Below are 14124 nucleotides of genomic sequence, written 5' to 3'. Positions count from 1 at the left end.
AAAAATCAATGGAAGATTTTGATTTTTATTAACTTCAAATGGACAGTTGACACTGTAGAAATCTAAATGCAAGGATTAGCGTTAAAGAATGTGAAATTTCAAAAAGAGCTAATTAAGAACCATAATATTAAATTTGTTTCGTTTTTTCCACTCTGATTTTGTATATACGATTTTAATAAAAAAAGTTTTGCAGAAATAACTGTTAAATAAATGAATACTTTAACGAAGCAAATCATTTTACTCCTTTCTTTAATATAATTGCAGGATATGTTGGTTAAAATAAATTCAACGCTAAATCTATACAATTTCTAATATTGCAAATGCATAAAACTTTAAAAGAATTATTTCTTTCATTTTTGAACGAATAAAATTTAATAATTCGTTGTCCAAAAAAATTGATTAACTTCACTTTTGTACAATGTCAATGTACATTAAGATTTTTATTATATTTTTAATCAACCGTTCCCAGAATTGACATGAACTTCCTTCGAAGAAAGTTATCTAGAATTTCCCCGCAAAATTGCCCAGGAAGAATAAAGAAAGGGGAACAGTTTAACTCTTAATTGCTATGATATCTTTAAAACATCTTAATAATTAAAAAACAATATATAAAAGTATCAAAAAAATTTTTTTACTAATTTCGAAATCTTTATAATATTTCTGTAATTAATAAAACTAATAAAGATATAAAATTTAAAATTAATATGGAATGAATTTATTATTGATCACATCAATTAAGAGTTATTCTGTCGTATCATTTCATTCTTATAATTGTAACAATTCTTGATAACTAAATTAGCTAGAATATGAAACTAAAAGTTCGTAAATATAGGCTCCTTTTATCATGATATACTACCAGTGTTTCCATAACATTTTTAAATATATTTATAAAAATTTAAATTTAAAATAACATTAACAATTTTTAATCCACCTTTTCTTATTTGTAAATAGTTATTTACAAATAATATATTTAGATATGTAACATACCTTGCATTTTTTAGCATTCATATACGATTCCATCTTTCATTAAAATAAATATACATCAATGATTCTTTCAACTAATACATAAGAAATTTGGAATTTCAATAAGTTAAAATTCCTTTATATTCCTAAATTCCTAAATTAGTAAAATTAAAATAATAACAAGAATTAAATAAGATTTTGGAAACACTGGTTTTAGAAGATAATTAAATTGAAACAACAAAATCTACGATGACTAGTTCGTTAATAATGAAAATAAGCGACCATCGTCGTAAATAGTGGATTTCATTATCATTCAACTATAATACTAGGTCGGAATAAACGTCACTATTATTAACGTTGAATTAATCCCGACATGGCATAGTAGAACCTTGATTATTAGAAGAGACACAATTTAAATACTTATAAAAGTAAAATAATTTAACTAACTTAAAATTTAAAATAATTCAACTCAGATCCTCCACGATTCCTATTATTTAGTAAAATTTAAATGCTTTGTTATAAGTAATTATATTACGCTATAAAAGAAAAAATGAGCAAGGAAAAGATATACTTTTTGTAATAAATACCTGATAAAAGTAGGAACTCATCTGTCTAACGAAGCAGTGTATCTTCGTGCATCCAATAATCAAGATTCCAAAACAATTCAGAAGAGGTGTCACTCATTCTGAAACTAACGAACAATATTAAGCGAAAATACATCTATAATACGCCAGTTATTGTCACTGTAATCCCAGAGTATTCAGACGGCAGAGAAGAGTAGAGGGGGAGCATTCATTTAAGTCTCAAAAGCCACTCTGCGACGCCGAGGTAGTATACGGTTTGTGCAATCCCAAATAAGGGCGCTATCACAATCATCCTACATGCGCCACCTTTGAAAAACGCCGTCACACCCTCGTTTTTCAACGTTTGACTGCAAAATCAAAATTATTTTTTTTTTTTCAAATAATTGTGATAATTCAAGTATAGTAGTGTATTCTTGCGATACGATTAAACTTACCCTATGCAATCCAATACACCATTGTACGTGGGTTCACCAGGTGCCTTTTTGATTACTTGCAGTCTAGTTTTCACTACGTCAAATGGATTGACCGATAACGCAGCTGTAGAACCAGCAGCGCAACCAGACAAAAATGACCACCAAAACACAGCTATAAGTAATAATAAAAGAAAAAAATCAAGTTAATAAAAATCTGAGCCAAATAGTTTTCAAGTAATACAGGAAAACTTACAAGAGCCATCTTTTCTTTTTGGTCCAATATCATTCAATCTAGCGAATAATGGAAAGTAAATAACAGAAAATGTAACGTCTCTAAGGGCTGTTGCGCTAGTGCCTTGATAAAGTCCCACGACACCCTTCTTTCGAAGGAGATCCTTTGTTAGGGAAATGGCTGACACCTTTGGCACACTTTGCCCTCCTGTAATAGTACAATTCATTGTTTATTTTATTTTTAATTGCTCTCCTTATTTTTCTATACAAATTTCATGAAATTTAGGTACCTTCTTTCGCTGCCATTGCTATTCGTCCAGCATCCTGCATTTGGATTTTAAGTAGCTCCATAGGGGTTGTGACTATAATTTGACAAGCACCTGCTAGGCCACCGGCAAGCATCTCGCGTTCTAACGGCAGTTTCTGTCTGTATAGAAAATGAAAACTTTTGCTATCATCACAAATAACATAAATGGAAACAAGTCATGTTCCCAACGTTCGATATCGACGACCTTCGCATTGAGCTAGTATCAGTGGTGGCTTATAAGAATTTGTAATCGCGAGGCTGCGTTTCAGTCACGAGCCGCCACTGACTACTATTTATATTGATGTTAGTATTAATATCAGTACAGATAACGGTAGTGGTATCAGAATCAACATTGTTATCGTTATCACTACCATTACCTTTCTTAAATAAGTGTAATAAAAAACCGATCTACCCCGGTCCAGGAGATAAATAATGACGGAAAGTGTCGTTGGCAGTGAGTTTAATTGCTTTCTCTGGTGTGATTAACAGAATATTTACACCGGACCCTTTGTACATGCCGAAGTAACCCTCGGCTTTGTAAGTCTTTCTAAAACAGTCGAACCTGAAATATGAAAAATTCAAATTTAATTAATTCTTTTTTTAAATATTTTTATAATATGAATTTTGAATAGAATTACTTACATTGATTTGTACATCCTTTCGCCATTTGGACCAACAATCTGATTTTGTAATCGTGTTTTAACCAGGTCCAATGGGAATACCACGGAGACCCCAATAATACCCGCGATACCGCCATTGATGATTTTTGGTAGAAGTCTAAAATGAATAAATAATAAAAATATTAGCAAGTCTTTATTAAAGCTTACTTTATTAAAATAACTTACTTAAATTGTTCAACTTGTTTCTCGTTGTCTTTTTCCATTGAAACTCGAATTTAGAATTTCCTCCCTGTTAGAAAAATTACTTTTGTACTAATATATTTCCTTAATACAAATTTATTAATCATTTTATGTTGTTAAACCAAGATGAAACGTGCAACATTCGTTTGAATTGATGCATTTGCGTTGTGCATACATTTACTACATCAGATATAACAAGGTATAACTCTATTATTAACAGTTTCAGTTTCATTGCTTGTGAATTCATTTACTTAACAAATGAGTAGATTCATTCATTGCTTAGTAAATGTATACACTTAATTAACGCTTCGGCTGTTAAACATTTATGTGCATAAAATTAATAGGACATTGACCTTAATAACATACGTCAGGGACGGCGCTATTTACTCTAAGCTTCACGCTCGGAAATTTTTGCATTTTATTAAAAGTTTGCAAACTAAGTAACAATAACATAGATTCACAAATTTTAAGACTATAGTGCTCTTATAGTACCCTATTCTATATAATTACGTGTATTTCAATATTACAATTGTTAATATAAAAATGATAGATATTATATTGTTATTCTTAGAAAGATTTCATTGGAGATTCTAAGGGACTCAATGCCACCAATTCTATTCTCAGACACGTGTTTTGATCATTTCAAGACTGACGTTGTTTTCTATTTTAGTATTTATTATTTCTATTTTAAGCAATAGAATAATTATTGAAAATTGAGATTAAAAATTATCATTCGCTGATCTGAATTGATCGCCAATTAAAAATACAGACATGCAAAATATTTATCGTCGAAATGTATATATCGCTATGAAGAATTATTTACTGATAATAATGTGTTTATAATTATGTAAATATATTATATATATGCACAGAAGTATATAATATTTTTTATTCTAGCCACCTTAACACTTTCTATTGAGAAATGACCTGGACACATCATTGATTTCTTGAGCTTCCAGTAAACCTTGAGAGCATTATTTTGGCTGACAATGAATGTTCCACATTCAAAGTACTTACATACTTGGCTACTCAATATACTGACGATAAAAAAAAAAATGTATAGTTTATATATTAATCGACGAGACGACAATTTAAATGTAAATTCAATAACACTATTGATTATTATCATAATGTATGCAAGGACATATGGCTATTTGATATTCAATTAGCGCTTTAATTAAAAAACAATAATAAATGAATTGTAATACAAATTTGGAGACATAGTAAATTTGCCTAATATGATTTTAATTGAAAACAATTAATGGTGGCAAATCCTGAAGCAGTTGTCATTTTAAATTGTTCCTAATACGGCTTTCGATATGTTTCGATTCGAAGACTTTCGACATATGTATATACATACTTAAGCGTCGATCGATATTTCCTAGTTAAACGCTTCCGACTAGGAAAATTCCATTGAAAGAGTTTTTAATTCTATTCTGACTTTCCAAAACAAATTCCAGTAATATTCAGTTTTGATAACATCTTAAATTGTTTTTTAAGCCTTGAAATGCAAAAAAACTGCAAAAATATTATATAAGTACTTAGAGCTTATAACAAGATTGTATGATGCACTGATCAGTGCAATTTATTATAAATTTATGGAAAATTTATGAGAAATATTTAAATAAATATACATATAAAATACTATATCATAAAACAATGTATACAATTTTATTAATGTTAACATAATACTCTGACATAATATCACGAATAAAGATGTAAATTAACATTGAAATAATGATAAATTCATAACTGAAAATTTAAAATAATTTATAAATAAATACTTTGATTATACAAGTCGATAATTTGATTAATTAAATATATATAAAAACAAGTAACTAAAAAAATAATTGAAAATAAATAATAATAGATACATGGAAAGTATTAAATACGCGAATATCAAGTATCTAATAAAGTAGGTTAGGCAAATTATATCATCCATATAATGCAGCATGCTAGAAAGGTTAGGTTTGAACTTATGGAAAATTTTAAACTTACAAGTACTTTTAACCAATGATGACCCATAGAATGTATCTTCTCAATTACAGGAATCATTAGAGAATTCATTAATTTAGATATAAAAGTTTATCACATAAAATTACTTAATTACTATTTGACATTAATTGAAGTAAAAGTTACAGACGTCAGATGACTTTCGATAAGAATAGAATTGTTGGCAAACAATGAATTGTTTCTAATACAATTAGAACAAAATAATGGAATGACAGCCGACCGGAAATTAAGCAGAAGACATACTCACCGACTAAAAGTGGAGAATGGTCGCTTACGATATCTCGTTGATAAAATACAATTCTTATCATCAAAAGGCCAAGATAAAAATGACGCGAGAAACTCGATCTTTAAACGACCACTACAGCTGATATGATACTCAGCAAATTTCGTATTCACCGGGGATCTTCAAAGATAAAAGGGGACTCGATACGGTCCACGGGTGGAACCGTTGCTGACTTACGTCACAAGCTCCGCGCCAATCGCATGGTCTTTAGGGGGGAAAGAGCAACCACCAGAGAAACAGAGAAACCTCTAAAGGATGATATCCTCTTTTTTTTTGTTTAAATGATATTAATTAAAGTACATACATTGCCGGTAATATACATATTTGTTACGATAAAGATCTAGTCACAGTACAAAATGCGTTCATAAGTTAACTATTCTTCTAAATTCAAATTACTATTCTAATTTTGAAAATATGAAGCTGTAATTTAAAAAATATACATATAGATATTTTAAATTTGTATACATATTTCCTCAATAATATTTACAAATACATAAGAGTAGAATTAAATAATGATAATAAACAGTACAGATGATATAAAATGAGAGGTGGAAAAAATGTATTTAAAAAATATTACAATTATTTCCAAAATATACATAACATGTGTAGATGATTTCACAATTTTTTATGTAATTCTACAATTGAAAGTAATTATAATATTTAGAAGATTTAATTAGAGTTAGATCATATTACTTGAAGGTGGCAGGACGGATACGATTCAAATTACAGTCTATCTTTTCGACCTTCCTCTAGGGAAAATGGCGGTCTAAACTAGCGGTAGGGGAGGTGTCCCCACCATTGGGTATGATACCTCAAGGCACAGTAATTTAGTCGAATGGCGAGTAGCTAAATACAATTTCATATATATATATATGTTATATACTTTTGACAACCGATTTTCGAATCGACCTCATTATTCATTTTATTGGTTAATTAATGAACCAAATCGCTTTAGCGACTATTTATTTCAGAAAATTTTACTCAATGATGGGGACATCTTCCCGTCTGCTGGCGTAGACTACCATTTACTCTAGAGGGACGCCGAGCATGATCGAGAATGTACCATGTGTAACCATCAGATGACGTTATATACTTGATCACAGTTTATAAACAATTGTCAGAACGATCTATTAAATGTTGAAATAAAATACTTTCCTAATTTGTATATTTACAATTTACGATAATAAAGCTCAGAACCTATAACACAAACTATAAGATTACGTCATGATATCACACGATACGTCTTACAGTATTCTTGTTGGTTAACCTTCAAATGTGTGCCACATTGTTGCTAAAGATATTTTGACAATAATTCTATTTTTATTTAATCCTTCATGTGCTCGGTATCAAAGGCAAGTGCTCTAAATTTATTTACTCGATGCCCTGGCCTGTACTGTGGAAGGGAATTATTGTCTGATGGCAATTGGAGTGACTGTGGTGCATGTCCTCGAGGATTTAGGGCAAATGCATCATCAATATGTGTACCCTGTGATGATGAGCCAATGTTTTATGACTGGCTGTACCTTGGGTTTATGGTATTGCTAGCATTAGTATTACATTGGTTTTGTATTGACATGATATCTATGAGACGTAATATACCCAAGGAAGTGATTGCATTACATTTATCTGCTTTAGTTGAGGTTGTTGCTGCATCTGTCATTACATTACAATTAACAGATCCTATAGGTACATTTGCAGTAAGATCATGTAGAGCCACAAAACTTTCAGACTGGTACACATTACTGCATAATCCTAGCCCAAATTATGAAGAGACTCTACATTGTACACAAGAAGCAGTTTATCCTCTGTTAGTAATCCTGCAAACCAGAAATTATTACTTTATCGATTTAACAGTTAATTAGTTACTAAACTTTTAGGTACACTATGGTCTTTGTTTTCTATGCCTTGGGGACCGCTATTATGTTATTGATAAGGCCCTTGATAGCTAAAAAATTTTTACCAAAACAAGGGAAATTTTCAATTTATGCTGCTCTTTATTTCTATCCCATTCTTGCATTGTTACATGCAATTGGTAGTGGTCTGATATGTGAGTAAAATAATTGGTGTTCATAGAGATGATGTGTTTCTAATTTTCACTAATTTGTTTTACAGATTATTCATTTCCATACATAACAATAACATTATCTGTTTTGTCTAATGCAGCACATTTTGCATTCAAATTAAACCAGGTAATACTTAAATTTAAAAAAATGTATATTTAAACGCGTTTTAATACTAAATTTTATTACTTCTTTTAGACGATGAAATCATTATTATTAAGTTCCATATCTGACATGAAGAATATAATAGTTATTCTAGGTCACTGGCTATTACATGGATATGGAGTAGTCGCGATAGCGACTCTTCGTGGATTAAACTTTCATCCAGCTATGCTTACTTTAGTTCCTTTGCCAGCATTATTTTATATTCTTACAGCAAGGTTTACAGATCCGCATAAACTTCACATCGAATAAACAATATTGTAAAATAAAAAGTGGTGAGTTCATTAAAACAACCTCTTTTTTTTTTTTGTCTGCATCACATTTAATTACATTAACTTATAGTTCACAAAAGCAATATACATATAATAAATGCCATTATTTAAGGATTATAAGTAGAGATTATTGTTATTATTGTTGACACCTTTTAATTTGGCAATTAACTTTTTGGAACGAAAGTTAAAACAACCGTACTCTTGGCCGATATAGGAACCCTGTTAGAGTACAATTTTGTTCTGTAACGAAAATATGTTTTATTATCGACAATGATTACTGGAAATATTATTTCACGAAAATTAAAGAGAGTGCTAGTAAAATGATACTTTACCTTATTGTATCGCCATCCTGTACATAGTTGGGACTATGTGCAACCACACTAATCTCATCTGAGATTTGTGGTATATTAGACAGATCCATCACGGTAGGCTCTTCTGCAGTTTGGTATGCTACTAAGTAGCCAGGATTGCCGCTCTTTAACCTAGACAAATTATTTAACTTTAACGTAACTCAGTTTTTTTAAAAATGAAGAAATATAAACAAATTTAATATTTGCAATATTAATTCGAGAACATATTAGTCAAAATTGTTGTTACTTAGAATTACAATCAATTACAATCATGCAGTATGTTAGTGAGAGGACTCACCAGCTCCTGTGTTGCATAGCAGGAAGCATGGAACAAGCCAAATTAATCTTTGGTTAGTAAATTACATAGTACATTTGTGTGAGTTCTGTGAATTATTTGGGGTTTGTGTATAGTGTCAAAGGATGATTGAGATGATTTATAGCAATTGAGATCTAAATTGGTTTAACTTTCTTGGTCATATAAGTTCGACTGTTTGATTTTGCACATTAAAAGAGTTAATATACGTATTAAAATCGAGTATTAGTAATCATATAAAAAGAGATTCTTCTTTACCTTGTGTATACAAATACGCTTCCATTAACAATTCTAAGCATCGTCTCTCCATGAAGGAATGTTGAACTTTGACGTGCTTTCGTTAAGGTTGCAAAGGCATCCTTTGCAGACAACGTATCGTTTAATTTTAGTATGGGAGTTCCCGGTAAAAGCAAAGTCATGAGTGTTAGACTGTCTGCAATATCTGCAGGCATTCTTTGTCTCAAGCTTTGTTTCTTAGAATTGATCTAAACAACAGAATTATATTATATTTCATTTGTCACGAGTGAAGATAGTTTGAATAATGTTATCAGTAACTTACATTCCAAGCTGGCCAAGATGTGAAGTTTAGCCAATGTGAAATACCTTTGTGCAAGGTTGTGGCATTTGTATTGCTATCTGCATTAGCAAGGAACTGAGAATTTTGGGGAATATCGATAAGTCTTTTTTTCTCATTGTAAACTTGCAAGATATCAGTTCCGATATCGTCTTGAAGGGTGAACAACCTAAAAAATAATTTAATGTATAAGTTTATGAAGGAACATCTGATTCAAGTACAACTTACCCTGTGCTTCCTGTTTCATTATATACTCTTTCTTGCCACTTCGATAATACAACACCGTTTTCGGGGCGATCTCTAGTATAAGCATGTACTAGTGAATCATAATTATCTGCTTCCATGGGAACGGTACTTCTAAATTCATCACGAAGATCCGGATCTTCGGTTAAATATTGAGTGTTAGCTAAACGGAAACCACTGATTCCCAATTTTAACCAATGACTCAAAATATCCTGTATGGATGATGAAATATTGTTTAGCATATGTTTGGATTTATACACGGCTACGAAAAAGAAAAAGAAAAGCTTACTGAAAATTCTCCCACCACTGCTGGATTATTGTAATTCAATTCAGGTTGGGTTTTATTAAACTGATGAAGATAATATTGTTCCCTTTGTTCATTCCATTCCCATGCTGATCCTCCAAATATACTTAACTAAACGAAAATATATGTTGCGAAGTACAATATGAAACAATAAAGTTATAACTTGAAGTAAATTATGACTAACCCAATTATTAGGTGGATTACGTCTACCATCAGAAGCTGTTTTTCCATCAGCCCAAATATAGTAAGATGTAAATGGATCTTCCTTTTCTACAGAACGCTTGAACCATGGATGTTCGGTAGATGTATGAGTTGGATCTAATTCTAAAATGATGCGTTGATCTCTCTCTTTAGCACTCTTTACAAGAGTCTCTAAATCGCTTATAGTTCCCAGTTCTGGCTTGATATCCTTAAAATCTTCCACTCCTCCTACATTTCAACATATAATATGTTAGTTCTTGTTACATTAATGTAAGGACTATACATATATAAACAAATACCTGTTGGGCTTTCCTTAACTATAGATGCAAGAGAAATTGCTTCTATATTTTGTTCTTTTAAACTGTCTAACAAGGATTCAACGCCTTTCAAATCATGGCTACTTGTCTCGACAGGATCTAATTGTACGATTGGACTTCTCTCCCACCATTCTTTTGGTTTTGGTGCTGAACATTTTGGTGCCATTATTACAATAGCTACAGCACCACCTAACATGGCAGCCCAAAGTAACCAAAAAGCAATGAACAAAAACCATCTTAATCGAATCCAGAATGGATCATTAGCAAATTTCATCAGTTCCTCCTTGCCCATTCCAGACAGAGCTTGTTTAACAGTTTCAATATCAATCTTAGCATCTCCATTTTCAGAAATAAATTTTACCTATAAATAATAACAATAATAACATATTAAATGATAGATTCAAGGAATATTTATCACATATTTCATTGGGCTCATGAATCATGGTTATTCCCTCGAGGTTTTTCCTTAAGATTATGCAACAATAAGTTCTTTTTTAACAAAAATAAGATAAAAGAAATATTTATTCTGTTTCTAAGAAGTAAAAAAAGATAGGGAAAGTTATGATGAAATAAAGGAAATAGTTTCGATTGTTCGTGATAATGGAGCAGCTTATTGATCGCACGTGAGTTAGGTGCGTCTTTCTGAAATATACCTATTTATATACCTACCTCGGTTGCATCTTTCGTGGGAGAGACTTTATTCTCATCTTTGAGAATTTTCTCATGAACTTCATCGTCGATATCAGTCTCATTATTCGGCTTTCCCATGGCGACGTTTTCTTCTTTATCTTGTCTATTACAGTCGTCGTCTGGTAGCGCCTTGTACGTGGCAACAACTGCCGTTTCCTTACTATTCCCGTTCGCCTCGACGTTATCTAAATTCAACCTCCCACTCTCCATTACGATCACCGACCAATTTCAAGGACGTACTCAAGCGATTATACGTATGAGGGATGAGCAGAATCTGTCGCACGGATATTCTTTTTTTTTCCCCGACTAAGTTTTAACGATTCCTCTATAACGTTCCCTTAACGTTCCAGCTCCAAGAATGACTGGACAAATGGGTTCTACCCCATCGAGATGTCTGGTTGGTTCTCGCTCCCCTTTTTGGGCCTATTTACTTTTACTTTTACTACCACAAATGCAGTGGTGCAAGGAAAATCAGGGACGACCCTTGTCCCTGGAAAATACCGCGACTTTGGAACTCGAGGAAAATAACGTTGAGATACGTTTTATATTATAAAATTAAAATAAAGTTTATAGAATTGTTCAGTTTATATTTGTAATATCAATTGTTTGAGATAACAGTGCATAAACATAACTATTTTAAGACTTAGATACTGATTTATATGTTTATTTTTATATCAATGTATTTACAGATCTTAACAGATACATAATCCATGTCACACCTGAATTAACTTAAGAATAGTTCAAAAGGAGTTTCTTGGATGTATATTATGTTCATGAGGATATAAGTGGAAAGGAAAAATCAGTGAAAAATTCCTTATAAAAATTATTTTGCCTGGGGTTCCATAATCCCATAGTCCAGAACTGCTATAAATGCTCTGATTTCGATCCAATCATTTAAACGACGAACACTTGCACGGAAGAAGCAGCGCACGAACTTCTTCGTCAGTTGTGCGCACCTTTTGCATCACAGCTGCATTTGTTAACAATTTTAATTATTATGACATGTTTATAAACATTTTTCGCAATATGATTGATACACATTTTTTTAAATATACAAATAAAAAATGATATGTATATGTACATATAATACGCTTAATATTTGTCCCTAATTGTTTTTGTCCTAATCTCTAGTCTCCTTCAAACAAGGAATTACAAGCTTATCTTATATCTAACCGATAGCACAGAAAAATGTATTATCTTCTTTGGACACATTGACCTTTCATCGTGGATTTTGCCGGTAACATCTGATTAGAAAGAGGGAGACACGTTGCACATATGTGTTTTGCGCGTTCTCCACATGTGGAAAATTTACTGGAATGTGAGTTATATAATAAAAAAATTAATCTAAAGTCTATTACGAAATCCATTCAGTTGCTTACCGTTCTTGTGTCATTTAAAGAATTTATATTTCCAAGATTAGTACATGTTTGTGTGTGCAGACAACAATAAAAAAATATGGACGCCAAAAGGACTACTATCAACAGTAACCACAGAAACCAAAATATGCACAGTCGGACATTCATCCACATTGGTTCGATGGTGTAGTATTTAAAGTCATCGTTTATCGATTCTGAAATTAAATTTGTACATATTTTTTCAGCTCGTGTGACATTTACGTTAACCTGTAAACTGGTAAGTTTTTATTTTATATTCACAATTATGGGTTAAGTGTTATTGTAACAACAGTGCATTCAAGTATATGTCATCTACGTACGTTTGTTTATATTTGTTCTTTTATAAATTCTCTTACATTTCATTCAATTGAACCTTCAATTTGTAAATTTCCGTTATAGGAACCCACATGACACACCGTTGCGCGGGCACCTGAGCGAAATACGATTGGTCGAATTCGAATTTCAGATTTCGTCCGATCGTTCGTTTAATTTTGCGTTTGTTTTATATACGATAATATCAAACCTGCATCTTTGTGCCTTCCTCTAGATCCGTTGATTCTTATTGCCTCGTAGATCGATTTACCGCAAAGTAGGCGGGTGTTTTCTTTAGGTTCTTTATGTTCCATTGTTTCTTGTTTCTTCCCGCACCATCAGGATAGTCAACTAATGTATTTCTTGAATCATCGTTTCTTTACTTGTAGATACAGCAGGGGTACGGATTGTGTTTATAAAAGTAAGACGCGATTTTGGTTAATGATCAATCGATGGTACTAAACGGTACAATAAAGAGACGAACGCGGCATTCATGTGCACGGACAAATATAGACACGAATAGATACCAATTGAATGGCGAAAACTTTTGTCGCCCCTATTATTGTCTTCCACTCTTATCTCCCGGGAGATACGTTAGAGGCGATCAAGCATATTTACGCCTTGGTTTAAATTTGCCGTTGCCGTTGATTAGAAAAAGGGGAATCAACATATTACCGTGAAACGTAGAAAACGTGACTTGACTCAGATCCACGATGAAAACACAATTCGTGATTACAAACATTCTGTGACACACATAATTTCCCCGTTTACCGACTACCAAACTATTTTAAGCTTTCCTTCACTCGTGTCCCGTTGTTGTTTGTAATACAAATAATCAGAGATAAACTCGTATCACTCGTATGACTTCATGCCGACTAAAGCACCGTAACTAACCATGTTTCAGTGTCCATGCAACTGGTTTCTAAAACGACACATCTCGGCACCTGGAGGTTACATTGCTTAGCTCGTTATGTGTCATTCAATGCAATCAAAGCTGTTGTACGAACATGTTTGAATAGCGAGAGTGTGCTATCATTAATATAAATTATGGTGACAGTTCAGAAACAGAATGACACCTGGGGTCAATGTCTTTACAGAAATAGACTCGCCGTCTATAAAGCAGATCAGCAGACACGTATATAGAATTTATGACGATATTCCTGAAGTCATTGCCGAAGTCAAAGAACAAAAGCTTTATCATCTTTGAATTTCTCAATATTTACAAAAAAAAACCCGCCACAAGCTAAAATGGGCTGAAATGAATACACGCGTTTGTCG

At 32.1% G+C, this 14124-nt stretch overlaps 4 protein-coding genes across 7 annotated transcripts; 1 reads left to right on the top strand and 3 right to left on the bottom strand.

Annotated features, from left to right (window-relative positions):
- Nucleotides 1-5: 5 nt before the first annotated feature.
- LOC114875688 (mitochondrial glutamate carrier 1-like) lies at nucleotides 6-5839 on the bottom strand. 3 transcript variants are annotated; one of them, XM_029186274.2, is made up of 8 exons: nucleotides 5619-5839; nucleotides 3344-3407; nucleotides 3141-3275; nucleotides 2911-3060; nucleotides 2482-2618; nucleotides 2214-2399; nucleotides 1982-2132; nucleotides 6-1894 (listed from the first exon to the last, which is right to left on the bottom strand). In XM_029186274.2, exons 2-8 carry the CDS (start codon nucleotides 3379-3381, stop codon nucleotides 1756-1758), a joined length of 936 nt encoding a protein of 311 aa, XP_029042107.1. In that variant the 5' UTR covers nucleotides 3382-3407; nucleotides 5619-5839; the 3' UTR covers nucleotides 6-1755. The 3 variants fall into 3 exon arrangements, with proteins under 3 accessions (XP_029042107.1, XP_046144847.1, XP_029042109.1); XM_046288891.1 differs by lacking the exon at nucleotides 5619-5839 and adding an exon at nucleotides 5592-5610; XM_029186276.2 differs by lacking the exon at nucleotides 5619-5839 and adding an exon at nucleotides 5357-5569.
- A 631-nt stretch (nucleotides 5840-6470) lies between these two features.
- On the top strand, nucleotides 6471-8169 carry LOC114875695 (JNK1/MAPK8-associated membrane protein). The gene is made up of 4 exons (XM_029186288.2): nucleotides 6471-7461; nucleotides 7532-7701; nucleotides 7767-7843; nucleotides 7913-8169. Exons 1-4 carry the CDS (start codon nucleotides 6989-6991, stop codon nucleotides 8126-8128), a joined length of 936 nt encoding a protein of 311 aa, XP_029042121.1. The 5' UTR covers nucleotides 6471-6988; the 3' UTR covers nucleotides 8129-8169.
- A 44-nt stretch (nucleotides 8170-8213) lies between these two features.
- Nucleotides 8214-11519, bottom strand: LOC114875679 (neutral and basic amino acid transport protein rBAT-like). 2 transcript variants are annotated; one of them, XM_046288862.1, is made up of 10 exons: nucleotides 11120-11519; nucleotides 10433-10811; nucleotides 10117-10361; nucleotides 9918-10043; nucleotides 9614-9840; nucleotides 9371-9554; nucleotides 9070-9296; nucleotides 8797-8802; nucleotides 8481-8630; nucleotides 8214-8388 (listed from the first exon to the last, which is right to left on the bottom strand). In XM_046288862.1, exons 1-10 carry the CDS (start codon nucleotides 11348-11350, stop codon nucleotides 8313-8315), a joined length of 1851 nt encoding a protein of 616 aa, XP_046144818.1. In that variant the 5' UTR covers nucleotides 11351-11519; the 3' UTR covers nucleotides 8214-8312. The 2 variants fall into 2 exon arrangements, with proteins under 2 accessions (XP_046144818.1, XP_046144819.1); XM_046288863.1 differs by lacking the exon at nucleotides 8797-8802 and having other exon boundaries at nucleotides 11120-11517.
- A 264-nt stretch (nucleotides 11520-11783) lies between these two features.
- LOC114875697 lies at nucleotides 11784-14011 on the bottom strand. Its single transcript, XM_029186290.2, has 3 exons — nucleotides 13058-14011; nucleotides 12520-12710; nucleotides 11784-12451 (listed from the first exon to the last, which is right to left on the bottom strand). Exons 1-3 carry the CDS (start codon nucleotides 13158-13160, stop codon nucleotides 12449-12451), a joined length of 297 nt encoding a protein of 98 aa, XP_029042123.1. The 5' UTR covers nucleotides 13161-14011; the 3' UTR covers nucleotides 11784-12448.
- Between the last annotated feature and the right edge of the window lie 113 nt (nucleotides 14012-14124).

The sequence above is a fragment of the Osmia bicornis genome, chromosome 15, assembly GCF_907164935.1.
Source record: "Osmia bicornis bicornis chromosome 15, iOsmBic2.1, whole genome shotgun sequence".
Classification (NCBI taxonomy): domain Eukaryota; kingdom Metazoa; phylum Arthropoda; class Insecta; order Hymenoptera; family Megachilidae; genus Osmia; species Osmia bicornis.
Note: the sequence above shows the minus strand (reverse complement) of the source record. Positions and strands in the feature narration are given on the sequence as shown.